This window comes from Corapipo altera, unplaced genomic scaffold (assembly GCF_003945725.1).
Source record: "Corapipo altera isolate COAL_440 unplaced genomic scaffold, ASM394572v1 62, whole genome shotgun sequence".
Classification (NCBI taxonomy): domain Eukaryota; kingdom Metazoa; phylum Chordata; class Aves; order Passeriformes; family Pipridae; genus Corapipo; species Corapipo altera.
Window position 1 is genome coordinate 5475490 of NW_020884894.1, and position 26378 is coordinate 5501867.

General features: G+C 48.0%; 1 protein-coding gene across 2 annotated transcripts; it reads left to right on the forward strand.

The window, feature by feature from the left end:
* The first annotated feature begins 8 nt into the window (after positions 1-8).
* FBXO31 (F-box protein 31) lies at positions 9-25158 on the forward strand. 2 transcript variants are annotated; one of them, XM_027646448.1, is made up of 10 exons: positions 9-390; positions 7026-7097; positions 8600-8686; positions 12439-12515; positions 14032-14199; positions 14909-14983; positions 16382-16491; positions 17221-17374; positions 18017-18381; positions 19802-25158. In XM_027646448.1, exons 1-10 carry the CDS (start codon positions 9-11, stop codon positions 20022-20024), a joined length of 1713 nt encoding a protein of 570 aa, XP_027502249.1. In that variant the 3' UTR covers positions 20025-25158. The 2 variants fall into 2 exon arrangements, with proteins under 2 accessions (XP_027502249.1, XP_027502250.1); XM_027646449.1 differs by lacking the exon at positions 8600-8686.
* Positions 25159-26378: the final 1220 nt, after the last annotated feature.

Sequence of the window (26378 nt, forward strand, 5' to 3'; positions counted from 1 at the left end):
CTGCGGCCATGGCGGTGTGCGCGCGGCTGTGCGGAGTGGGGCCGGCCCGCGGCTGCCGCCGGCGCGGCGCGGCCAGGGAGCAGCGCCGCGGGGCCGCCGACAGCGAGCCCGACACCGACACCGACCCCGAGGAGGCGGGCGGCGGAGGCGGCGTCACGGAGGACGAGGAGGTGGCGGAGCGCATCGAGGGCGGGCGGCCCGCGCCGCCTCCCGTCGAGGCCGGCCCTGCCGGGCGGGCCCCACTGTCCCTGCTGGAGCTGCCCCCGGAGCTCCTGGTGCAGATCTTCGGCTCCCTGCCCGGTACCGACCTGCCCAGCCTGGCCCGCGTCTGCACCACCTTCCGCCGCATCCTCCGCACCGACACGATCTGGCGGCGGCGCTGCCGCGAAGGTACCGCCCGCCCCGGGGGGATGGACGAGCCCGGGGGTGCAGGGAGGGGATGGGGTCAGGAGTACGAGGTCAGGGGCCTGGAGGATGCAGGAGGACAGGGAGAGTGCGAGAAGGTGATAGAGTGTGGAGTGGGGTCCTTAAGGGATGCAGAACGGTCTGGGGATGCGGGCTGTGGGGCCGTGACAGGGGCACGCAGGGCTCCATGTGTGGAGGGCGGAGAAGAGGGCACAGCTCGGGTCCTGTGGGCACTGCCCCTTGGTGGTGGCACTTGCTGCAAAAGGGTGGCATGTGGCGAAGGGTGTCGGTCTGGGGTTGTGCCCCGGGGGCAGCTGGAGGGCAGGAATGGGAAGGGAGCAGACCTGGGAGATGATGCCTCCATGTGGGGTGTCCTTGGGTGAATCCCGAGTATGGGATGTTGCAGGCAGCGAGAACGGGGAATGCTCGGTCCCTGCGCTAGGGAAAAAAGGGGCTCTTGGGATTCCTGGAGCCGTGGGAGTACACTGGTGGGTGCACGGAGGAGGGCAGGTCTGGGAGAGAGCATCCATTTGGGAATTGTGGAGGAATCCCAGGTTAGTGTGTGCGTTTCCCGGGGAGCGCCTGGTGCAAGGATGCTGTGCTGCAGTAACGTGAAGGCTTTGGGGGTGGTTTTTCCTCAGCCCTGCTCTGTGAGGCTGCAGATCTCAGTCATTACTCCTCATCCTCACTCATGTGGCTCTCTGTCCCCTGTTTGTTAATCCAGTGCCTGTCCCACCCTCCAAGGTCTGCCTTGCTGTGCTCATCTCTCCAAACACTGTGATCCTGCCAGGTGCTTCTGCTGCCAGCACATGAAGTCATGTATATTTTCTCGTTGTTTGTTTTCTGTTTTTAATACCAGTGAGGGCATCGGGATGCAGGATTTGGGTATGTCAGTGGCTGCCTGCAGTGGGATCCGTTGGAATCCATGAAGCCTTGCAGGAATGAATTTATGCCTTATCAGCAGTATCCAAGAACCTTTGGACAATACAAAGGCTGTACCTAGAAAATGTAAACCAAAGCATTTTTATTTCTTAGTTCAGCATTGCCCCATAAATTAATATTGTTTTTAGGAGACAGGCTAATAAAATGGGGTTAATTCTTTCCTTGTACTCCTCTAGTGACATAGAGTCCTCATGGATATTTGTATATTTGGTGAATGGTTTGCAAAACTTCACTGATTAATTATTTTAATAGATTACTGTCATGGCAAAATGGTCATATAGAAATGTATATAACTTTTAAATATAAGCTAAGTTGGCTTGTAAAGTAACCACTAAATTAGGCCTGATGGGGAAATGCATTTATTTATCATGAGTGCTCCTTGGATTTTCTTGCCAGCATGTAAAGCAATGTTCAACAGCTCAGCTAAAATGTAGGGAAGTAGTGGGCTTTGTATGGCTAAAACTAAACTGGGTAGGAAATTAAGGTATTGAGACTACACTTTTGTCTGAAGGCCCTTAGCTAACAACCAGGTGAGAGGTGCATAAACCCATTTTTGATTCTTTTTGCACACTGTTTCTCATGTTTCCCAACGTACCCATTCCAAGCAGTGTCAGGGAGCACGCTGGGGGGCTGCTGGTGGGACTGAGGAAGATCATGTGCCACAGGTACCCGAGCTGTGCTGAGCAGATGAGGGGCAGGTTCCTGGGCAGAAAACTTCCTACACGCGTGAAAACTGCTACTGCAATCTTTCAGCCAGTCCTGGTTTTCCAAGCACGTCCTCATCTGGACTTCTCAGGCTGTTTGTAGTGCTTTGAATTGCTCTGCACAGCAGTGAAAGTAATTTCTGTTGTGTTAGGACTGTCACGTTGAGTAGATGTAGGTGAGTATCAAAATGGGCATTATTTTATAGGTATATATCAGGTGTTAGTGTATAAATACACATACAATATTTAGAAAACCCTGTGCTGTGTTCCTGTGCAGCCATACACTGGTGCTGTGTGATAGTCAAACATAAAATGTAATCACTTTTTGTAATCTTTCTCAAAAACAAGCCACTTCCCAGCTGAGGTCAGTACTTAAAGGGTGTGTTTGTATCTGCCTGAGTCTTGTTGTGAGGCTGCATGTTCTGAAAACAGGGTGAGAGCACTTGTGCCCCTCCAAGAATACCCCTTGTATTGGTGCCTTATTCACTCTGCTGATGATCATGGAATCCTAGAATATCCTGAGTTGGAAGGGATCCACAAGGATCATCAAAGTCCACTGTGATGTTCCAGAAGTAACTGGAACTTGGTGTCCGTTGTATGTGCAAAACTACATGTGTTTTCAGAAATGCACAACAGTGAAGAGGCAGGAAGGACAATGCTAAAATTAAAGAGAACAGAGAGAAGCTTCTCTGAGAGAAGCTGGTTGTTGCAGTGCTTTGTTTTGGCCATTTTTTACCTTCATCTTGGACAGGAGCAGCGCTGGATGTAAGGAACAGCCTGGCTGTGTCCCAAGTTGGATGGGGCCCTCGATCCATGGAGTGTTGGTGTGTTGTTCTTGCCCTGCAGTGGGCCAACTCAGCTGTAGATTAGTGTTGAAAACACATTGTGGTTATTCCAAGTGTCTGCCTGAAAACAGAGTGGCTTTTGCTGCTGGTTGTGAACTGGGAGAGCACTGGGAGTAACCAGGAGTTGTGTAACACTGACACGACTGTTTGGGCAGTTGTCCTTTTATCATTGCAACTGTTTGGGGTAAACAATGTCTCTGAATTGCTTCCTTGGCAAGAAGAGGGTTGCAGTCACTTCCATGTTTTCTATAAATAGGAGATTGCTGATCTCTGCAGCGGGAGCAGAATTAAAGCCCGTTTCACCCTGGCTGGTGGCCTGACCTACCTTGGTTAACACCTGATAGTCCATTTTATGTGGTAACTGCCTTCACCTTAAACCAAAACAGGGCAAGTGCAGCAGAACATCTGGGAGCAGACCAGTAATGCAGAATAAACACCTCTAGAGCCTGAATGAAAAGGCTTTTGTTTGTGAAAACAACTTCCAATGGCTTTTGCACCTGCTGGAAAATGTCAGCCAAAATTTCTGACCTTCAGGTTGTATGGAAAGAGGTGCCTGTGGAGAAGAATGGTATGTGATTTTTACACCCTGAGGGGACTGTTGGATGGAGTTCAGCTCTCACAAGACTCTGAGGCATCCACACAGGAGTGGTAAATACAAGCCTTCCACTGGGAGAAGTGTCTAGGAGGGAACTTGATCTGTCCTAATCTGAAGGTTCATCTTTGGAAACAAGAAGGTGGTTTCCAGACTCATCTACCTGGTTTCAGAGGTGCTAACCTGAGAACCTTCCATTCCAGTGGTCACTGGAATAATCCAGTGAGTTTCTGTGCTCTCTGTTTCATGTCCAGCCTTGTGAACATGCATTTATCTAGGAATAATTGGAGGACTTGATTAGACAGGACACAGTGGAAGTTCAGCAGTGGTAAAGGCTGTCAAGCTCTACCAGACATCCCAATTTCCTCTGAATTGCGGATGTCCACACACAGATGGCAGCTGCTCCCTGGCATTGCCATGCTGAGAAAGGTGGAGAAAAAAGCAGGAATTTGGTCTCTAATATTAGCACAGGGGTTCTTCCCAGCCTGGGATGGAAGAGCCTTGTTTTTTTAAACTTCAGCATAACACAGCTTCTCGTATGGAGGAGGAGGGAATGTGAGGCTTGGAAGTGTTGGGAGCAGGGCAGGGTATGTGACACTTCCAGAGTATTAGTGCAGATCATAATGAATGGAGGCTGCTTTTCCAAGTCCTTTAAATTCCAGTGCATGTGACCATGGAAACAGCACCGTGTCCCTGTGTTTGGTAAATCAGTCAAGCACTCCTCACAGTCCCACTCCAGCAGGCTTTCCAGCTGGTCAACTGGGAACTTGAAAACCAATTTCCATCCTTGCTTTTGAAGCTGAATTAAGTAGCCATTTTCTAATGTGTGAGTTTTGGTGACTGTTAACTCCATAAAATACTTTACTCAGTGAGCTGCTGCGCTGAGATACATTTCCTTAAAAATAGATTTAATTGTACTGAAGTGGAATTTTCCAGGCAGCTCGAGCCCTTCAGAGCTTTCTTGGAAAAGGATTTCTATTCTCTGTAAAGAAAATTTTACCAGTTTTATTTTTCTGTAGCTATTTTGAAGCTGTCCTTACTGTTAATTTATGTCCCTCTTCTGGGTTAAAAAGAGAAAGCCAGCTTTCTTGCTTATGATATTTGGAGGGTTTTTTTAGGCACTGTGAGTCAAAAGACTGATTTTTCCTCATCAAATGGTCTGAACAGCTCCTGGGTCAGAAGAGCTGGAGTGATGCACTTGTGGAGCTCAGCCATCACTGTGGCGTTTTCACTCTCTGTAGTTGTTTGCTGACCAAAACAAGATAAGAACTAGTTATAAAATGAGTCTTAAAGCACACTAAGATGAGATTGTTTTTTTTCAGGATAATAGTTCCTTATAAGCCTTGGATATGTAATGTCAAGTAGTGTGTGGCGATATAGAAATCCTAAATTTTTGTATTTTTTTTTTAAAGGAGTTTGGTATTACTTGGAAGAAATCTGAATCTTTCCAGGAAAGATTTGAATTACAACCACTTTAGTCCTGGTTTGGCTTTCATAAAATTGTGCTGCAGGTTATCAGAGGCAGTTGGGTGTAACTGGGATAGAGCTTTGATAACGAATTACCTCCCACCCCACCCTGTTGTTTGGAAATACCTGCTGGTAGTGGATCTGCCATGGCACTGCACTGAGCCTGTGCTTGGAGTGCTTTACAGGTCTGGGGAGAATATTCTGGGATAAATGAGCACCTTCTGGAGGAAGAGGGAACGTCAGTGTGCTCATAGTGCTGTTAGAGATGCAGTTTGGGCAGGATGCTCCGTGTGTCTCCTCCCTTTCCAGTGCAGTACAAACACCTTCAGTGACTGACTTCAGTCTGCCTGCAGTGCAAAAAGGGCACATTTTACCTGTCCTGGGGCCAGGGCAGTGTTTGTTTACATGGAAAGAGTTGCCTGTTTCCAGGCTCTGACCGCAGTGTTCCCATCCTCTTCCAAACAGCTCTCACTTTCCGATCAGCTGAGGACACGTTCTGTTCCCTCCGTCCCTTGGATGTTGTACCCACGTGTGTGCACGTGCAGAGCAGCTCTGGAAAACCTGGATAGCTCTGGCAGGAGGAAGGGCACACAGGGAGGGCCTGGATTCCTGGGCTCCCTTGGAGCTCTGGTTTCCCAGGAGTCTCTGTTGACTCAGCTGGCGGAGGCCCAGCACTGGCTGTTGTTTGTGCTGGGCTGTTCTTCCTGCGAGCTCTCTGGGCTCTCAGGCTAACTGTGCTTCCTCATCCCACCTTGTGTCTGATAACACTTAGAGCTCCTCTGGCTTTGGCCATGGAAATCAGCAGGAATTATGCCACTGACCTTTGCATCTTTTGATGAAGGGCAGCATGTTTGCTGTGCCTTCTGCCCACTCTCACCTTTCTTGACCTTGCTGCTTACCCAGAGTGATGTTGTGCAGGACGTGTATTCCCCACAGGCAGGCTGGCAGGAAGCCTCGTGCATGCTTTATCATCATGGAAGTGTATTTATAGGGGGGAGGAGGTTGAATTAATTCAGGGAAACTTCTGCTTTTCTTGTATACGAAAGCTGAATTCTCACTTGCAGCAGATTTCCAGCATTAGGTGGTGTTTGACAGCCACAGTCGATTGTTAATTCAAGGATGCTCGACCCAGGATAAGTTTCATATTTAATGTTTTGATGAGGGTTTCCACAGACACAAGTGTCAAATATCTGGCAGATGTTTGTGCTGCTGAGGAAAGGTGCTTTTGATCTGTGCTATAGATGTCTTTGATGTCAATGAGGGCAGTTTTCCATTCTGAGATCTATCAGGGTCACTGCAGTAGGGTAGTTTTTGTTGCTGATGATTTTTTTGGGATCTCCCTTCTCTCGTCTCCTCCCTCTGGGTTTCTGAGGATTTCTGGCACCGAGATGTTAGTACTTGCCTTTATTTTATTTGAAGTTTCTTAGAAGTTCAACGTTGACTTCCTGAAAATGAAAGGAGAGAATCTCATTTTCTGCTTCAAAGCTGCTCCGAGGTCTCCGACTCGCTTTGTTTTCGGGGTGTTCTGTAACAATCAAAGGCATTTCACTGTACAACAGCCCCTTCTCGACCTGATCTGCTTTCAAGTGTAACCATATTTGTACATGCTGATGCCTGTTTTATGTCTCCATTTCATTCTTTTTCAAGTCTGTGACCTTTTCTTTAGGATCCTAATAAGCAGTTTTCCCTGTTGGGTACCTCAGTGGGAGTAGATAATTACTACACACAGTCGTGATTTGATCTAAACAGGCATTCAATCCCAGCTGGAATGAGGCCGTCTCCCACATTTCACACTCTTTCTGGTTGAGGTGTGAGCAGCTGTGACTTTGCTGTGTTTGTTTGTGCCTTATGGTGTGTTTGTTGCAGGCATTGCTTGTAAAATGTGTTGAATTCCACAGTGGAATTACGTTTAGTTTCTGTTTTTAAAGCAGAAATAAGATTTTGGTCTGCTTTGCCAGCTTCAAGAAAGCACCTAATCAGATCCCAGTTATGCTCAAGCTGTGGATATCAAGACCCTGGGTACAAACCCCTTTGTGCCAGAGTTGACACTTTTAATCTATGTTGTTGCAGAATATGGAGTCTGTGAAAACTTGAGGAAATTGGAGATCACGGGAGTGTCCTGTCGAGATGTTTACGCCAAACGTAAGTGATAAAGCTGATATAAATCTGCATGTCCTTGCTTAGTACCAGTTTTGAGAGCATATAAATGCTGAATATTTATTAAACTTTGATGGCTTAAGTTGCCAGACTTGCTACTGGCAGGGGTTTCGTCTGGGAAGTTGGCATATTTGGAGGCTCATTTAATAGTAAGCAGATGCCAAGAGCTGGGATTTCTGTGCCTCCCAGTCCTTCGGTGGGAAAAGAGCATGTAATTTGATTTTATAATAAAGTGTATTGAGGGTTTTTCATCCTGTTTTGCCATTTTTGGGTCTTGCTAAGGAATTAATGGGTATTTTTTCTAAGCCTTGATCTCAGTAAAAGGACACAGTTATAGGAGAGTGGGAAAGTGCTGTAAATAAAGGGATGAGCATTCCTCTGGGCTGCTCCTGAAGGAGAAGAGCCTGGCAGGAGTTGTCACTGTGTTTTGGAAATGTCTGTGGGAGTGGGACCCCAACTCCTTAGCCCCACTGTGCCTTCTTGAGGTAGATGCACATCTTCTGTCTTGCAGGAAGGAGGGATGGGGCCATCATTGGATGAGGGAAACCAGAGTGGGCTAAGGGCTGGATGGAGGCCTGGATCCATGGAGAGGCTGCCTCCCTGTCCTTCTGCAGGCAGAAGCTGAGCTGTGAGAGTCACCTAGGGAATGAGAAGAGGGCAAAGTCTATGTAACACTTTCCTAAATGCTCTCACTGTTTACAGGTTGAGGGATTTCCAGAGTCTAATCTGTTTGTTGATTTTATAACCTTCAGCAGATCTGTCTCACACATGTTTTCAGTCTCCCTTTGCACCAAAGTAGTTTCAGAATCCGTTAGCAGAGTGACACTTGATGTGTTAGCACCACTTCTGTGATGGTCGATGTCCACATCCATCCAGCAATCCCAGCTAGTGATGGTTATTCCAAAGTTGGAATGACTGGCAGTTGTTTCTGGCTTTCAGGAAAGATAGCCAGCCACTGTCTCGGCATTCCTGCTCAGATCCATCAGCTTGCCCTGTCCCAGACACTTGATGGAACAGTTTCCTGGTGGCGTCACCCCATTTTCTCTACTGTCCCATAAACCTTTTTAGTTGCAGAGGAAGTAATTTTGGGACTACTGGCAGGACTCACTGACTTTTGCACCCACTGACTGTGCTTCTGTAAGTGGGAAATAGGGAACTGAGCGCAAGTGCTAGAAAGCAGAACTAATCCAAGGCGTGGGCTACTGTCCATGGAGTTACTTGATTTTCTTGAGGCAGCAATGCAGACTTTGAGGACCTTGATTCCACTTGGAATTCACTAGATGCCATTTGTAAATATTGTGTGGGAATCTGGAACGTGGAAGTTGTGTGTGAGAAATCCTGCTACCGGCTGTGCCTGAGACTGGGGCTGATGGAAACACGAAGAGAGAGTTGGACTTTCCTCATGGTTGGTCCAAATCCATGAAATGGTTGGTGCTGGTTCCAGTGGAGCAGAGTTTGCTGGCACTCACCCTGCTCTGTCTGTTCAGGTATAAACCCACGGGTGAAGTCGGGGCGTTTTATGAAAATCCTTCCCGACTACGAGCACATGGAGTACAGAGATGTTTACACCTGCCGTACGTACCCCCTGCTGCCTGATGCTTCCTGCACTGAGCACGCACGACATGCTGCATGGAGTGTGGCGTGGCTTGGAGCAAGTGGCTTTGGGATGGACCTTGGGACAGCAGGGAGCTCCCATCAGTCACTTCTGTCTGTTGTGCATTAGAGTGTTCTGACCCTTTGGGGTGACTGGGAGCAGGGCAGGCAGTGAGGTGTGTTGGTCTCCCTTTGAGATGCTTTCAGTTAAAATATTGTCCTGGCTGGGTCCTGAGTTAGAATCTTGTCCTGAGTAAGAATATTGCCCTGACCAGGTGCCAGAAGGAGGGTCTCTGTTCCCAGAACAGGAGCACTCACTCTGCTGTGAATTACTCCTTTCTTAGAGGAAAGTATTCAGATACTCTGCTGAGGCCTCCCAAAAGCAAGTCTAAATAAGCTTTGAACTGGTAAAGAGCTTTGTGTTGATCCAGGTGAGCTGCAGACAGATCCACAGCCCTTCCCAGGGAAAAATGCTGAGCGTTCCCATAGTAATTCCCTCCCTGCACAGTGAATCCTTTTAAGCACCATCTCTGTCTCTAGGAAACATCCTCCTGGTGTTTCAGAGATCGTGATTTGCCTTTCTAAGTCAAGAAGCTGCTCTGGATTAACTGTTCTTTCCTTCCTAATATTGTGCTGGGGGAAGAATAGTTAAACCCTTGGAATTTAAGGCTCAGTGTTCAGCTGGAATTGAGGGGGGAAGTATTGATCAGTTTACATCAATTAAGGAAGCCAGTACTGTTTGGTATTTATTTGGAGGGGATGTTGAGCTGTCTCTGATGCTCCTTTGGGTCTGCAGAGTTTTTCAGACTCCAGTTACTAATTCACTAGTGCTTGGAATGTAAGTTTTCACACATATTAGTGTGTGGAGTGGATGCTGCAGAGTTTCCTGTGCTGAAGAAAGCAGCTGAGCATGGGCTTTGCAGGGGGATGGGAACTTTAATGTGAGTCAGGACAGACAAACAGCAGCACTAGAGCAGGAATTGGTACAGAGTTTTATGTTTGGCAGTCCTGCCTGTCAACACCAGCTGTATTCCAGAGCTCGATGGGAAGGAGACACGCATCCAAGCTGCAAGATGGATTCCTTTGGAGATTGGATATTTGCTCCAAATGTGCTGTTTATGATGTCTCAAATGACATTTAGTGCTCTTCCCTCAGTTGTTAATTCTTGAGCTTCCCCAAACTTCTGATATCTCGTGCCCGTTTTCTCTGGGGATGTTTTGTGTCACTTGGGGAAAGCTTGGATGGTTGGACTTGGTGATCATAGAGGTCTTTTCCAACCTAAATGATTCTATTGGTTCTAAGTCCATCTAGTTTAAGATGGGATTGCTCATTTCCCCCTTTTTCCCCTCCTGTGTATTAAGACCATGTTGCCAGGATTTACCATGGAAGTGTTCCCTAATTCCTATTCATGCTCGCAGGTGAGCTCAGATCGCTTTCCCCAGGGATTTAAAGCCACCTGGCTGACACTGAGCTCTTTCCATGAGCAGGGCAGTTATCACCAACCTGGGCACAGCAACTGCTTACATTGTTCCAGCTCATTTTACTTATAGATACCTTGCTGCATCCTGGGAGTCTGGGAGAGTTGCAGTAGATCAGGTTTTTCCTGGTCAGGACCCTCCCCATTCCCTGCTTTTCCAAGCCCATTCCCAGCTGGATTCAAGCCACTTTCCCATCTGAAGAGCATGCAGGGCTGCTTGAAGAACGTGGATAATATCCAGGCTGGATGAAGGCTGTACTGAAACATCCAGTGGATGTGGGTTTGCTCAGTTTGGCGGGATGTGGACTCAGAAATTTGGATAGGCAAGAAACTTCTTCAGGATTTAGCACAGGCAGCGTGCACAGCAGAGGAAAACCTTGGAGGAAGACCCAAGTGCTATTTTCTTTCGAGGAGCAGGAAGGGAAACAACTGTCAATCCATCCTGTCTCCTGCTAGGAAGAGCCAGAGCTGGAATTCATCAGCTTTTCCCTGCAAAGGATACAGCTGCTGGCTCATTGGGGCCCAGAGACACCCCAGGCTTGAAAATGGGGCCATGCTTTTTGCTTTGAGACTGGTTTGGACCCTTGGCCAAGTACCAGCATTTTCCTCTGTAACTTCTGGAAGTGAATGGAGTTTTTTTGGCCTCCTCCCTACTTTGCAGCTCCAGGTTTCAGGGTGGTCGGGGTGGATGGTGAAGGAGGCTGTGTCTGGGACTCAGCCGTGTTTCCTGAAATTGTTTCCAACAGGAGCTGAGGTGGGAGGGACATCCTCATCCCTCTTGGGCAGCTTAGTGTTCTGTCCTAAAAATAAGAATAAATAAAAAAAAGCTGTTTTTTATCAGCTCAGTGCCAGACAGGGTAGAAGGCAGACTGTGGTGGGTGGAGCAGCTCATGCACAAACCATTTATTAATGTGTAATTCCTGAGCCGGGAATGTGGTTTGCCTGCTTGCCTTGGTGCTGTTTGTGTTGCACTTGGTTCCCTGGGTGAAACTAGGCCATCAGTCTGAAATTGTTTATTGCACAGGAAAAAGGCTCCTCCAGGCCAGTTGGCAGCATCTCTGGATGTCACTCCCTGCTGTCCTAAACTTCCGTGGAAGTTCTCTGCTTTGGTGGAATAAAAATACTCCTTAGTTCTTGCTGTCTGAACTAGTTAATGAAACAAAGCTGGTGGAACAGCTGCACTGACACACAATTCTTCCTTTAAATGGATGCAAAGCAAACACCATTTTTCAAGCCAGTCCTGGAGGCCAGAATGGGTTATTGTGGCCGCCTGAGTTGGCCATGAACATCACTGTAAGGCAAATGCAGTATCTTCCTTCCATCTTTAGAGAAATAATCTGCATCCTGCTGTTCCTGCCCAAAATGCCAGACTGTGTAGTGTCTTCACGTGAAGGTTACCGGTCATGTCAGGGAATTATATGGACAAAAGGAATGGCTGACTGGGTAAGGACTGGAGGCAGGTTAAGGTTTCTTCACGAGAGGAGGTTTAAGATCATTCTGCAACAGCCATTTTCTCCTGCTTGCTGAAAACATTCCTACTTGTCCTTCATTTAGGTGGGATTGAAGGGACACCTGGCTCTGGGATGAGAAACAGAGGAGCCTCCCCTGCTGCTGTAGGCTTTGAGGGGGGTTGGAAGCAGCTTTTGGGCACTGCTGAGATGTAGCTGCTTATGTAGAATTTTTCAGGCCGTAGCTGACTTGGTCACACCACAGGATCTCCTGAGCTGCCGTGGTCCCTGCGCTTTGCCCGTGCTCTCAGTGGCTGTTTTAAGGATGCTTAAACTCTGGAGACAAGTTTGTCTACACAAGGCAGGGAAATGCTTTCAAAACATTCAAATTTCCCTGTTCCTTCCTGCCTTTCTGCCCTTCCTTATTTTCTGTTGCTTTGCAGTCTGAAGCATCGAGTGCATTTTTGGTACCTGGAGACAGCTGATATTTTGATTTGGTTTTAGCTCTGGGTATATCGTGTGATTTGCATTAATGGGACCATGTTGCATAAGTTTTCTGGGAATTCCTGGCGAGGTAGGTGGTTCTGCCCCTCCACAGGCCCAGGAGCAGAGAACAACATAAATGTGTGTGAGCTTGTGCGAGGCCTCAGTTCCAGAACTGCCTGGCTGGGGTTGGACACAACCAGTTTTCCTTAGTAAAGGCAGTTGTGAGTGGTATTGGTCAGTGCTGTGTGCAGTCTGATTTTCATTCCCAAAATCCCAATTCCTTAGCTTGATGTGCTCCCTTGGGTGTCTCCCTGTTCCCTAGTGCTGCACCGGTACCGGCACATCCTGGGATTGTGGCAGCCGGACATTGGGCCCTACGGGGGACTGCTGAACGTGGTGGTGAGTGAGTACCTTATCCAGGGGCTGTGGTTTTGAGGATTGAGGAGCCTTTTTTTATGCTTTCTAGGCTTGGTGGCCATCTTCATACCACTCAAAGTCTGAACAATCAGCCCTCAAGCAAGTGATTGGGACCCAGAGGTTCTGGGTTCGTTCTTGGTTTCTTTTACGTTGGACATCAGGAGGAATTTCTTCACAGAAAGGGTTGTCAAACATTGGAAGAGGCTGCCCAGGGAGGTGCTGGAATCCCCATCCTTGCAGGTGTTCAAGGAATTGCTGGACATGGCACTCAGTGCTCTGGGCTGGGTGACAAGGTGGGGGGGATTGGTCACAGAACCCAATGATCTCTGAGGTATTTTCCAACCTAAATGATTCTGGGATTCTTTTCATCATCACCACCTTTCTCCAGAAAGTCCTTTTATTTTTCAGCTGTACCTCAAACAGCCCTGGGAGCACATAGAAAACATGATCAATATTTAAGGGAAAGACTCGATTTAGAGTTTAATGCTGATATTCCACTGGCTGGCACAGGTTCAGCAGAGGTTTTAGCAGTGGCCCATCACTTAGGGCATTATCTTTGCCTGCAGCTGAACATTTTGCAAAGGGTTTTGCAGTTGTGTTCTTACACCTCTCCTTCCTGTAGTTCCCACACTTCACCAGCCATGTCTAAGACTTGTGCATCAGATGTAGCATGATACTGGTGCAAGACCCATGGAATCTGGCAGCTCTGATGGTGCTGGGGAGAGCAGTTAATGAACAACATTTGACTGGGAAGAGCTGAGCCAGGAGTTTGCCTGAAGCCCTTGTTCTTTGCACCAGGGTTCAATAACTGCCAGGTTGAAGTGGAACAAATCACGAGGCCTTTGGGTTTTGCAAGATTCTGTTCCATGAACTGGTATAAAAATGCATCCAAGTGCATCAATACTTACATGATACTGTGACCTTATAAAGACAAGTGCCTCTGTGGCACTGCTCTGGTCTCAGATTTCTCTATTTAGAAAATATCCTGCCTCTGGAATTGCAGGGCCTGAGGGGCAGGGTTCTGTTAGTGCAGGAAAGGGGCTGGCACTTGTGCCTCTCAGCAGAGGAGAGCGTTGCTTCCTGTGCTGCCTGTGAGGAATAGAGCCAAATAATTCCTTGTCCAAAAGGGATAATCACGGGAAGCAGAGTTCATCTGTTGGAATATCTGCCAGCATGAGCTCTCAAACCAATTAGAGCTTGACTTGCTGTGTGGTCTCTCCCTCTGGATCCTGCGCTCCAGGCATCGGTCACAAAGTCGTTTGCAGCAATAAAGTCCTGACCATTTTCCAGTGGTGCAGGAAGCCTTGTAAAGAAACCCACACCCAGGGTGTGCTGTGAGTGCATATGGTCTGGTTTAATTGCTGGAAAGCCATTTGGAAATGCAGCAGCTGTTTTGCAGCTCCTGACCTGGGCCAGAACAGCCTCCAGAGTTTGTTGCAAACTCCTGAGAAACCGCACAAGGCTGATCTCGTGGGCTTTGTGTCCTTTACCTCTGCAGGTAGATGGTTTGTTCATTATTGGATGGATGTACTTGCCACCTCACGACCCTCATGTTGATGATCCCATGAGATTCAAACCTCTCTTCAGGATTCACCTCATGGAGAGGAAATGTGCAACAGTGGAGTGTATGTATGGTCACAAGGGACCTCATAACGGCCACATCCAGGTGAGCTCCACTGGCACTGCCAGCATCACCTGTCCTGGGTGCAGTGTGTGTGTGCCCTTGGGCTCTGGATATGGATTCATCAAAAAAATGGTAGAATTTGATTTCAGAGATGTGGATTTCACCACCTTGTTGTGTGTGTGGATGCCAGTTTTACACTCATTATGTGTCTGACAAGTTGTGTGGGCTGTTCCCTGCTCTCAGTTTGTTTCCTGGCAGTAGTACAGTGAGGCTGTTGTACTGTCTTCTCTTGGGCTGGGACACTGTGGGAACACCAGGATGTGCACAGGCTGGGGGAAGGGATGTGTAAAATGGCCTTGGGCAGCTGGTGAATTTGTCCAGGCAGACAGACCTGTTTTACAGCTCTCTCCAAGGTGAGGCCTTGAGAAGATGATGTAGCATCCAGTCAGCATGTGGGATGCTTTGAAGAGCTTCCTGAGAGGTTGCTTGTTTTATTTTAAAAAAGGAAGTTGAAATAGAGAGGCAGCTTAAAACTATTATCTTTTATTAGAATGCTTTGAGGGTTTATTTCTTTTTAATTTCTCTATTCTGCAGCTCCTGCTCTCGGTACCACTTAATGATTTCTTTGTTGTATCAGATTCAGTAACATTTGTTGTGTAAAGCATTTACTGTAAACAGTCTTAGTTACCTCATCTGAGGTATCTCTGGACAGGTCAGTAACCTGTTAAATTCTCCTCTATGGTAACTACAGATTGTAAAGAAGGACGAGTTCTCCACGAAATGCAACCAGACGGATCACCATCGGATGTCAGGGGGAAGGCAGGAGGTAAGAGTGCTCTGCCAGGAGTCTGCACTGAGGCTGTTTGTGTGTCCCCTTTCTCAACATAAGCTCTTAGCTGATGTCGGGGTGGGAGGTGGTCTCCTGCCTTCTAACTTCTGTGTGTTTGGACATACATGAAAACCCAGGCTGGGGGCTTTTGGCTGAATTACTGTTTCAGGCAGTTCTTTGTGCCAAGGTACCCTTTGAGCCCCAGCACCTTCCTCCTTCCCCTGCTGTGACACCGTTCCTGTTTGGTAGCAGACCTGTCCAAAGAGAGTCAGCAGCACATATTGTACATCACACAACACTCCAGGCACTGATCTCTGTGGTATTGCTGTCTGAGTAATTAAGATCTTTCAAAGGCCTAGGAGTGAGTACCAGCTGCATTTGAATACCTGCTGGTCAGAGAGGCACCTTCCCACTGCTTGTCTTGCTCGAGGGATTAAAGGCTTCATTTGGTTGTTTATCCTGTGTCTGTCAGCTCTACCCAGCAAAGCAGATTCCTGACTCAAGTGCCTGTGTTAAGGTGCAGGTATCAATGTCAGGATAAATACCTGTTCCAGGTACTGGTGTTTGCTGCCAGCTGGCTCCACGTGACAGATCTGATAACTTCAGGAATGCTGTAAAATGCCTGTCTGCTAATGGGAAGCAGCTGGGTGAAAGGGTTAGTGAAGTGTTTTCTGGTGCTGTAGCAGATGAGAAATGCTTTAATACTTTCAGAGCGCTGCGTTAAGTGTGCGTGGCATTATGGTAATTGGAGGGTCTGGCTTTGGGAGATAAAGCAGGAAGGTTTGGAATATCACTTTGTAGGCTGCTATCTCAGTGTAAGCTATTATCACACTAACTCATTGCGGGGTATTAACTTGTCAGAGCTGGAGCTGAGGTACTTCAGGAGATGGTTTCAAAGCACCCTTTGGATTTAGATGCATCAGTATTAAATCAGCAGGATTTAACCTCCTAAACCTTCAGTGCCTTTCAAAAGCTTCCTGTTTTATGTTTCACATCAGGACAGGGCACAGGAGTCAGATGATGGGCACACAAATGAGTTAGTGCAAGATACGTCAGGACGTAAAGAAGTAGTAGATGAGCTACTTTGCAGTAACAGGTGATGTTTGTGGTTTTATTCTGAGGAGGTGTATTGGTTCTACCTGTGATTTATTTGAAGGGGGGCATGTTTGTTGTGTGGTGACTGATAGTTACCGTTATCACTATTTGTTAAGCCTATTTCCAGGCCGGCTCTGTAGCAACACTTGCTTGTTCCCAAATCCAGCCTGATCCTCTGTCTTTGGCAGAGCATATGCCCTGTCTGTGGCTCTGCCAGTGAAACATGCTGACAGGGTGAAGTCATATTGGGGGACATCACTGAAAGATCCTTATCTTGCTCTTTTCCTCCTTGTGCTGCAGGAATTCCGGACGTGGCTAAGGGAAGAGTGGGGTCGGACTCTGGAAGACATCTTCCATGAACACATGCAAGAGCTCATCTTGATGAAGTTCATCTACACCAGCCAATATGAGTAAGGGCTCCAGCTCTTGATATTGAGGCTGCTGCAATTTCACAAGCACATTGGAACATTTCTCCTGAAGATAAGGGTTTTCCTTGGGCTCTCACAGCCAAAGGAATGCTCTCTCTCTGCGGGCTCCATGCAGGGATACACAGTGCTTTCCAGGGGTGTAATTACAGCAGTAAGAACAAGGTTCCAAGTTCTGTACAACAAATATGCACAGTAAGGTGCTTTTGAGTCATTTAACTGTGTTTAATTGGAAGACAGGACAAATACCTGTGGTCCCAAGGAGTGTCTGCTTATTACCATATTAGTCAGCAATATCCTCTGTAGTGCAGAAATTATACAGTCCCTGAGAAATTGGGGGGGTTTAACCATCACTCCAAGCTTCTAATACCTCAGAATAGTTCAGAGTACAGCCACCTCACTGTAGCATATGTTTAAATATGCTTCACTCTTGGGTTTTCTGGAAATTCCAGGGAGTGAGGAAGTTTACTGTGACCTTGCTGCAGGAATTTCCTGGTGTGCTAAGGAGGATTTGGAGAGATGTGAAGGGAGGGAGAGAGGAAGTGCTTGCAGAGATGTAAAGCAAAATCCACTAAGCTTGTTGGTATTGCTGAAAAGACAGATCCCACCTCTCTTGGCGACATCCTAAAGCTGCTGGAGGAGCAGAATGCCAACACATTTCTCATGGTGAGGGATTCTCCCTTAACCTCTCTCTAATGTTTTTGTTTTGCACAGCAACTGCTTGACCTACCGCCGCATCTACCTCCCCCCCAGCAGCCCCGACGACCTCATCAGGCCAGGGCTCTTCAAAGGCACCTACGGGAGCCACGGGCTGGAGATTGTCATGCTGAGCTTTCATGGGAAGAAAGCCAAGGGGACTAAAATCACTGTGAGTGCATTTCCCTTTTTCTCAAGTGCTTGTTAAAGTATTCTCAATGCCATGGATGAATAGGAGGGATCTCTGTGTCAGAGATAGTCAGTTGCTGCCACCCCAAACCCTGTTCCCTGAGGGGATTGGTGGCATTGGGTGAATCTCAGCGCATGCAGAGTAACTAGAACCTGATCTGCAAGGTTTCTTCTGATTCCACCTGGCTTCCCCTTCCCTTCCTCTCCCTTCCAGCTGCTTTCTGTGAGCAGCTGGTAGCAGGTCACCGGAGATCCCTTGTATGTGTCTGAGGAGCAGGTACCAAATGTTGGCATCTCTCCACTGAAGTCAGGCAAGTGAGCTCCTTCCTCTCTGCAAGGAGGATTCTGGCAAAATGCAGCCACAGCTTTGACTTTCTTTCACCCTTGGAAGTACAGCCTGGCTTGTAGCTTTTGATTTAAAACTGTTTCTGGGAGAGGGGGAAGCAGAGATGACAATTGACAGCTCAGGGAACAACAAGGTCCAAGTGGCCCTTTTTTGTTGCCAACTCGTTGATTGTAGAATCGGGTGAACTCTGTCGAAGTCAGGTGATGATGTGGGGAAGACACAGCTCTGAACTCTGTAGCTCCCTGCCTCTGCAGCTGTGCTGTTGCTTCCTGTCTCTAGGGAGATCCCAACATCCCAGCTGGACAGCAGACTGTGGAGATCGACCTGGCACACCCTCTGCAGCTGCCTGACATTGAAAACCTGCGTGACTTCAGCGAGCTGTCCCGCATCGTCCTGGAGGTGCAGGAGCAGGTGCGGCGGGAGGAGCAGGAGCAGGAGCAGCGGCAGGAGGAAGAGGAGCGTTCCCAGCAGGCTGCCTCCCAGCCTGCTGCCAGTCCCCTGGGAGGAGAAGGTGCCCAGGGGGAAGAGACTGCAGCTGGTGCAGAGGGGATGACCCCGGACAAGGCACCAGCTTCCCAGCCCTTCGTGCTGCCCATGGGAGTCATTTCGAGGAATGAGGACTATCCCCGGACCTGCCGAATTTGGTAATGGGGACTGCTGGTGCCATTTGTGCCAATCACTTTTTGAAAGGGAAGGGGGAGTCTTTGAGGTGTGTCCTGTATTTGTGTGCCATTTACCTGCCTGCAGATTCCCAGTCCCTTGGGATGAGATTTCACAGAATCCCAGAATGGTTTAGGTGGGAAGGGACCTCAAAGCGCATCTTGCTTTACCCCCTGCCATGGGCAGAGACATTTTCCACTAGACCAGGTTGCTCCAAGCCCCATCCAGCCTGGCCTTGAACACTTCCAGGGATGGGGAGTTCACCACCTCTCTGGGTTCTGCCTCTGCCACCCATCTCCCACACTCTTGTTTGCTCCCTTTTTCACCACACTGCCATCTGCCATCCCACTTCCTTGCTAGATCTTATCCTGCTTACTTCTGAAGCCAGCACCTCTCCTGTGTTCCACACACCTCCTTTTTTTTGGTGTTTTTTTTCCCAGAGCTGCCCAGCTCATATATTTAGAACTCTGTTCAAGCTGCTTCCCGTTCCTGTGTGTGTCATTTGTGTTCCTTGGCTCTGGGAACACACTGCTCTCTCCCACCCTTCCCTGGCCTCTGGTGCCTTGGGGCCAGACCTGGAAGGTGTTGAACACTCCAAACAGTAGGTTCAGGCATGCAGAGAGCCTTGTTGAATGGGAGCTGGAGTCAGTGAAGCATCACACTAAATGAAGTGTGGAAAAAGAGCCCAAAAGCTGAGGCTTAGGCAGGTGACATTCAGCCACACATCTGTGCTCATGGAAAAACCTACCAATAACTGGTTAATCCCAGAAGGCTCCTGCTGTCACAACTGAGTTGTGCTTGGATAAAACCCTGCTCCACCTGCTGCTTGCTCGGAGGTGGGACTGACCTTTATTCCTCCTCAGATCATGGTAGATTTTTCTGCTTTTTAGATTTTTCTGTCCCTTCCCTTCAGTTTTGCACAAGGTTTGTCTCTCAAGTCACCCTCTCAACATGCCTTTCATTTCCTGTGAGGATTGTCTGGGCCTCTCTTGATCCTTGAGTTGCAGAAGTAAATCTCAGATGGGCTTCTGGGCTGAACTACAGAATAATTAGGATGTGCAGGTGCTAATTAGAATAACCCAAAGCAGCAACCTGCAAATAGCAGTGGAGAGTTTCTTGTCTTAAAATGGCATCAACAGGTGTTTAAGAAAAGACTGGATGTGGCACTTAGTGCCATGTCTAGTTAGGTCATAGGTTGGACTCGATGATCTCAGAGGTCTTTTCCAACCCTGTTGTTTCTGTGTGTGGGCAGCGTTTTATGTGAGGAAAAACCGAGTGTAAAACTCGCTGTTCTGTGGCGTGTTTGACAGTGACTTCATCAGAGTTCTACATTGTTCGTTTTTTTACTAAACACTGGGTGATCCTGGCTGTTCTCACCCCTCTTTTGCTCTCCTCTCCTGGCAGTTTCTACGGGACGGGGCTCATCGCCGGCCACGGCTTCACCAGCCCCGAGCGGACGCCGGGGGTGTTCGTGCTCTTCGACGACGACCGCTTTGGGTTCATCTGGCTGGAGCTGAAATCCTTCAGCCTCTACAGCAGGATCAAGGTCTCCTTCCAGAACGCAGAAGCGCCTTCCCGTGAGGCCTTTGATGAAATGCTCAAGAACATTCAGTCCCTGGCGACTTGACGGGTGGTTTGTGACGGACAGGGCTCGGGGTTGCAAAGGCTGCTGCGCTCCCCCAGCCAGAGCTGGGGGGGGATTCCTTGCTCTCGGTACCTCTGGATAAAAGCATGCACTTTTAATGAAAAGCCTTTTTACCCCAAATGTACACACCCCAATTAAAATATCCATGACTGCCCTTTCCTCCCTGCCACTCCACGCTGCTTCCCAGCAGTCCTTGTTACCCAGTCTGTGGCATAGCTTTGTAGAGCTGAAGGGATCCTGCAGAGGAGGAAAAAGATCTTTCTTGCTGCAAAAAAAAGAATGTATTGGGACAAAAATAATGCCAGATGAGAGGGACAGGCAGTGACAAAGCATGTCCTCCTCTCCAGAGAAACTTTTCTCTGGGTGTAGCATGGCCAGGAGAGGGTGGTGTGATGCCTTCATCCTTGGCTTGGGAATTGGAGTGTGTGGTTTCCTTTGGAGAAGTACCCTCAGCTTGGCAGCGAGGGGAGGATCCCCACTGCAAATGAGTGTGTGCAACATTATCCTGGCTTCTGGAGCTTGATGGATGTGCTGTCCCTGAGGCTCCAGGTCTGTGTGTCTCCCTGAGCATAGAGGAGATGGTTCTTTTTTCTTACAGGAGCTGGGTGTGGAACTGGAAATGGGTGTAAACTGCAAAAGCTGATGTGTTCCAACTGCTTTGTGTCTGAAAGATTCACCTCAGGTCTTGTAAAAGTGGGTCTGAAAACGTAAAGGAAGGAGCAAAAAGAAAACCAACTATGAGATAAGGGCAGCTGGAGCCTGCTGGCTCTGATCTGTGATGGGCAGCAGAAGGTGCCACGTGTCACTGTCACTGGTGTGACCCCAGCTGGGTGTCATTCCTGGATCAGGTTGCCCTTTGCAGTCCAAAGGAGCAACGAGGGATTCTCCTCATGTTGCTGTGGCTCCTTCTGGCGCCTTTTGCAGTGGGTGCTGACAGGTGGGTGCTGCTGCTCCACTCACAGCACCCTTCTGTTCCCTTTTTAGTTGTACTTGTCTCATCCCAGGTGATTGTTGCTTCCACAGAAAGCTTTTGAGCTTGATTTCTTTCCGTGATACCTGCATTCTGTGGCAGATCTGAGCTCCACTGGGAATTGTGGGCTGCAGGCAAGGAAGTAGATTCCCTATAGACTGTTCTGTACAGGAAATCCTGGCCAGTGCTCATCTACAGACTCTGAGTTGTGCATTAACATGATCATCAGCATTAACATGATCTTTTGTTGCAGTTTCCCTCTGGCTGTGATGACAAACTCCAGGTTCCTTCTCTTCTACTCAGATCAGTGTCTAAAAAAAAAACCTCTGCCTTTACATCTTCTGCAGGTTTAGGTTTGTAAATGTGTCTGTACATGTGCTGGGAGTTCAGTCCCTGCCTGGTTCCACTGCCTTTGAGCAGGTTTTATTCTCACTCTCACAAGGGCTTTTTGCCATTTCTGGCTGTCGTGTGTTCCCTCAAGCTGTGTGAGAACCCAGGCTCCAGCAGAGATGTTGAGCAGCAGGTCATGTCACTCACAGGATTAATTCCTGTCTCTTTGGATAGAGTTTTACAAACGTCTGGGAATTTGAAGGTGATTTAGGGCACTTTTTTCTTTGTTTCCTACAGCTTTGTCAGGAGTGGAAAAGCTGCCTCAGTGTTAGAGGTGAGGAGCTGAAGTGTTGTTACTGTCCTGGTGAATAAGCTGTGAAAAGGAGGTTGGTTGTGAGCAGCCTGTCAGAGGTGTTCCTGTGGGCATCAGCAGAAGGAAGAGTCAGTTCGGATCACACAGGGCTGGGAGAGAGGGAGGTGGCAGTTCCTGTGCCTTGGTGAGTGGGCAGAGAACTGACCTGGAGCTAAAATCAGGCATCTCAGCCTTTTGCTGTAGCTGCTGAGCTCTGTGCAGAACATGTGCCTAATGTTGCAGACAGAGGTTTCCAGGTTTGATGCAGGTTTCTGAGACACCTAAAGATGTTCAGTGCTGGGTTAAGGGTTGGACTTGATGATCTCAGAGGTCTTTTCCAACCTAAATGATTTTATGACTAGGACTCTGGTAGCTGGGTGGCCAGTTTATCTTGGAGTTTGCTGTTAGGCTGGTGCAGTCAGCATGTTGGCTGCATTGTGTTCTCTTTAACAGCCTAAAGGGATGAGAGATGTCCCCTTTGGAAGTTGTTTCCTTTGCTTGTCCCAAAAACCAGCTTTTCTTCAGCTGGATCCATAGCTCTGATTGCAGATTCCCCCCCACTTCAGCGTCCCCACAAACAAATAAAAATCATAGAGTTTTACACAACTGACTTGATAGTTTTTGCATTCGGTTTTTAAATTAAGATTAAAAATTTTAAAATTGAGATTACAATTTTATAAATTGAGATTTTAAAGTGCAGACTGCATTGAATGCCCTGCAAGCACTTGCCTGAGGCCTGAGTCACTCTCCTGAGTACTGACCTGACTGTATCCTCCCACCTCCTTGCAACCTGTTACAATGGCTTGGCTGAGTGTGTAAAGTGTGTTCCACTGCTGTCATGAAAGTTGTTACCTGCAGCTTCCCAGGAGGCTGCTGGGGAGTGCAAACCCATGGATACCAGTTGTCAGGAGGGTTTTGCTCCGTGCTGAGTCTGAGTCTGCTTTGTCACCTGGGCAAGGACTTGTTGGTTGGCTGTTGGCACAGGTTGTAGCTCGTCGCTTCTGAACCTTTCCAGTGTCAGTATCAAGGGTCTCCCAAAGGCAAGACCTGCTTGGCTGGCTGGAGTGAAGGGCTTTGTGGAGTCTTGATGCCTTGTGGGAATTTTTCACAGCTCAGCTTTGCCCCTGTAGTGGCATCTTTTTATTTATAACTCACCTGGTTGGCCTCAAAATGTCAGGATGTGGCTGATTAAAGGCAAAACTGCCGGTACCCCCTGGCTTTGTTCTGTCTAGAGCAAAGGAAATAGCAAGTTTGGTATTAATATTCCTCCTCTGACACCTTTTCTCACCTTCTGCTGCTCCAAGCCTGGCAGGTTTTTCAGTTTTTTGTGGCATTTCAGAACAAAATTCCCCCTGATTTGGCTGGGAGTGAGTAAAGCTGTGAAGATGGTGAATTTGGAGACTGGCAGAAGTGCTGGGGGTGCTCCTGTGCCTGTTCCTCTGCGCGTGGCTGCGTCAGTGCTTTCAGAGCAAAGCAGGATAACATGATGGGGAGTTAAAACTCACAACTCTGAAATCTTTGGGAAAGGGCAACGAACAAGGGGAGCGGGGACAGATTTAGGGGCTGGCAGTTTGGATCTGAGGATCACCCATGACTGAGGGGGACGTGACCAGTGTCCTGATCCTGCCTTTCCTCGAGGGAAGCAGTGCTGACTGGACAAGCTTTTGCTGTGCTGGTTCATCTTCAGTACAGGCTGTACCACATGCACAGCATGTCTTCACTGCATACCCTGCTTCTTTCCCAAACCCTAGTTTTCCAGCTTGTTGGGATCTTTCTGTGAGCTGTTGACAGGGATAATGTGTGGTGGGGCCTTGCAGATGGCGATAAATTCCTGGTGCTGACGTCTCCTCGTCCTGTTGGCTCTGTGGAAAATCTTGGGGACAATTGGCTTGATTTCTTGATCCCAGATGGGTGGAAAGTGCTGGCGAAGATGGAAAACAACTTGTCAGGGGTAGGAATACTCTTGGCAGAAGCCTTTTGCATTAAACAAAAGCATTTGCAACGAGGCTGCAGAGCCCCAATGGCCACAGCAAGACCTGGGGCTGAATTCTGGCTCAGGAACAAGTGAGTGGTTTACGTGCTCAGACTGTTTTGTGCTCCTCAGTCCTGCTCTCTGTGTTGTCAAAACACATGGATTTGGCCAGCTGGAAAGCAGGAGCATCAAAGCTCCTCATGCAGCCAGTTTGTTTGCCTTGGGCCTGATTTCAGAGCTGTGGATGTGCTGTGCTCCGGCGTTGTGGTTGTAGGAGACTCTGCAGTGCACGGGGATTTGTCAGGCTGGTTTTTACTGAGGAGGAGGAAAAAGGATGGAATTACTTGTAAGTTTGGGTGTGAGCTTCATTCTGGAGTGAACAGCAATGCTGCCATAGGAGTCTGGAATGGGACAGCAGTAGTCAGAGGGCAGTTTGTTGGGAAACGTACTGGGGAGAAAGGGAATTCCTGTGCAAATGTGCTTGGAGGTGTCAGCTACCAGAAAAAACCCAAACTGCAGCTGGCTCAGTGTTTACTTTTAAACAAATGACTTTTTATTGCTTTTTATTAATTTAAAACTAGTGGAACTTAATGGGAGTGTTGAGTGTTGTGTGGAAATGGATTGTCTAATCTCAATTTGCTAGTTTAGGGAATGATAATGGATTAACTCTCTCTTGTAGCTGGTTGCTCATGTGGCCAATAACCCTCCGTTGTGTTCAGCTGCCAAAGGATTGTGCTGCCCTCAGACAGCATCACTTACCAGTGGGACAGTGAAAAATAATATTTGAGATGTGAAGTGGAAGATAAGGTACCAAACTGTGAGTGCCACTGACCTTTGGGGTTTTTGTGTGCTGAATTAAAATGTATGATTCTGGTTTTTGTTTGGATTGCAGTCTTTTCAATTTTTGAGGCAAAGAGCACTCAGATCAACTGTGTTTATTAGCTTAATTAAAGCATTCTGCACTTTTTTTTCATTGATTGTTACTCCTCCTTCCCTGTTTCCGTGTGTATTTTGCACTCACCACTTTAACATGACACTGATGGATTAATCTGGGCATCTCCTGTAGGCCTTGAGTGTAAATAAGTCTCTGTAAAGTAATCCCGTGGTACTTACTAAAAATGAAGGTGAAACACCAGATCCCTGCTTTGTACAGAGGGCAGTGGGAGCAAAAAGGTGAGATTTTCATTCCAAAATACCATTTGACATCCAGCACCTTGGTTTCATGCCACAAATATCCTTGTGGAACATGGTAACTTGTGGTTTAAACACCTCACCTGCCCAGTCTGCTCCCCTGTTCAAGGGAAGGGGTTTTGCCTGTCCTTTTCTTGGTGAGTTTGAGAGGAATGGGATGTATAAACCCAACACTTGGCCTACTCCATCCTGGGTTTTGGAAAACTGAGCGAAACGTGTGTGTTACTTTTACACCTGACCATCGTTACCCGAGAAGCCTTTTCCAATTTCAAATAATAAAAAGCAATGTTTTGTGAACTTACTTCTGTTTGCTTCCTTTTTTTTTTTTTTTGGTTGGTTGGTTGGTTTTTTTGTTTTGTTTTGTCCCAAAGGAAGGTGTTGGGTGGGTTCCACCCTTCTGACATGCAGCTGCCTGTCTTCCAGTGTGTGATAGGAATTCATTTTCCCTCGTTTTGGTACTTGGTGAGCAGTTAAGATTTCCTCAGAATGTCAGGCACGTCCCACACACACCTCATGCTGTGAAATCCTGCTTCTTCCTTTGTCCCTGTTTCCTGTTCTTCTCTCCTGCATCTTCCCTGGGGTGCCTGTGGTGCCCGACCCCCTCCTGCAGCAGAGACTGGGGTGGCAGAACTAACGACCTGAACCCTCACTGCCCTCCCAGCCACAGCTTTCCCTTGCTGAAAGGCAGCATGAGGTAATCCTGAACTACTTTTTTCCATTCTTCCTTCCACTTGATCTGAAAGGGATCAGCTGGCACAAAACCAGCACGAGGGATGAGGAGGGGGATGGTGTCAGCCCCCTTCTTCGTGGCATCAGACTTAAGAGTCGTCTGTATTTCTTACACTTCAAATTCACACCCACTTCAGCTCTGAACTACTTTTCCAAGTGAGGGATTATGTTGAAATGGGAGAATTTGTGGCATGAGCTCAGCTGCCACCATGGAGCCGTTCATGCTCCTGTGCCAGGACGTGAGTTGGAGCCCCCAGTTCCCCTTGTCCTGCCTTTCCTGGAGTGGATGTTGTGCTTTGAGTTTTGCAGCCCCATTCTGCAGGTAAGTTACTTGGCAGATGATTATTTCTGAGAGCAAACCTTGGCTGTGGAGCACTAAACTACCCAAGTTTGGCATGAACTCCTAGTCTGGAAATGGCTCTGCCTTAGTGCTGGTGGTTAATCCAGGCTGAGTGCACTGTTAGAGCTCCCCAGTGCCTCTGTGAACGTCTGGCCTCTTCCGTTTCCCCTTTTTTACATATTTTTATACCTCCAATGCCTTCCCCTAATCCCATGCCTTAATTTTCTGGTGCTACAGGCTCATCTGACCCCACTCCTTTAGACTGAGTGTTATATGTATGATCACACAGTCATTCCAGCCTTAGCAAGGGAAGAGTAAAACACACCCACAAAGTGTGCAGTAACTCCTACCATATGTTTGGCCTTGGAGGAGCACAAATGGAGTTTCTCAAGTGGCAGCATTGCTGAATACCAACCACATGCACCTCCCAAATGCTGGCTTGGAACCTTCCC

Bases quoted from the DNA above. Each gene is read 5' to 3' on its own strand.
- FBXO31 (XM_027646448.1), top strand. From the start codon at position 9: ATGGCGGTGTGCGCGCGGCTGTGCGGAGTGGGGCCGGCCCGCGGCTGC. The intron at 8,687-12,438 runs GTACGTACCCCC...CCTGTTCCCTAG, and splicing joins CAGAGATGTTTACACCTGCC to TGCTGCACCGGTACCGGCAC. The intron at 14,984-16,381 runs GTAAGAGTGCTC...CTTGTGCTGCAG, and splicing joins TGTCAGGGGGAAGGCAGGAG to GAATTCCGGACGTGGCTAAG.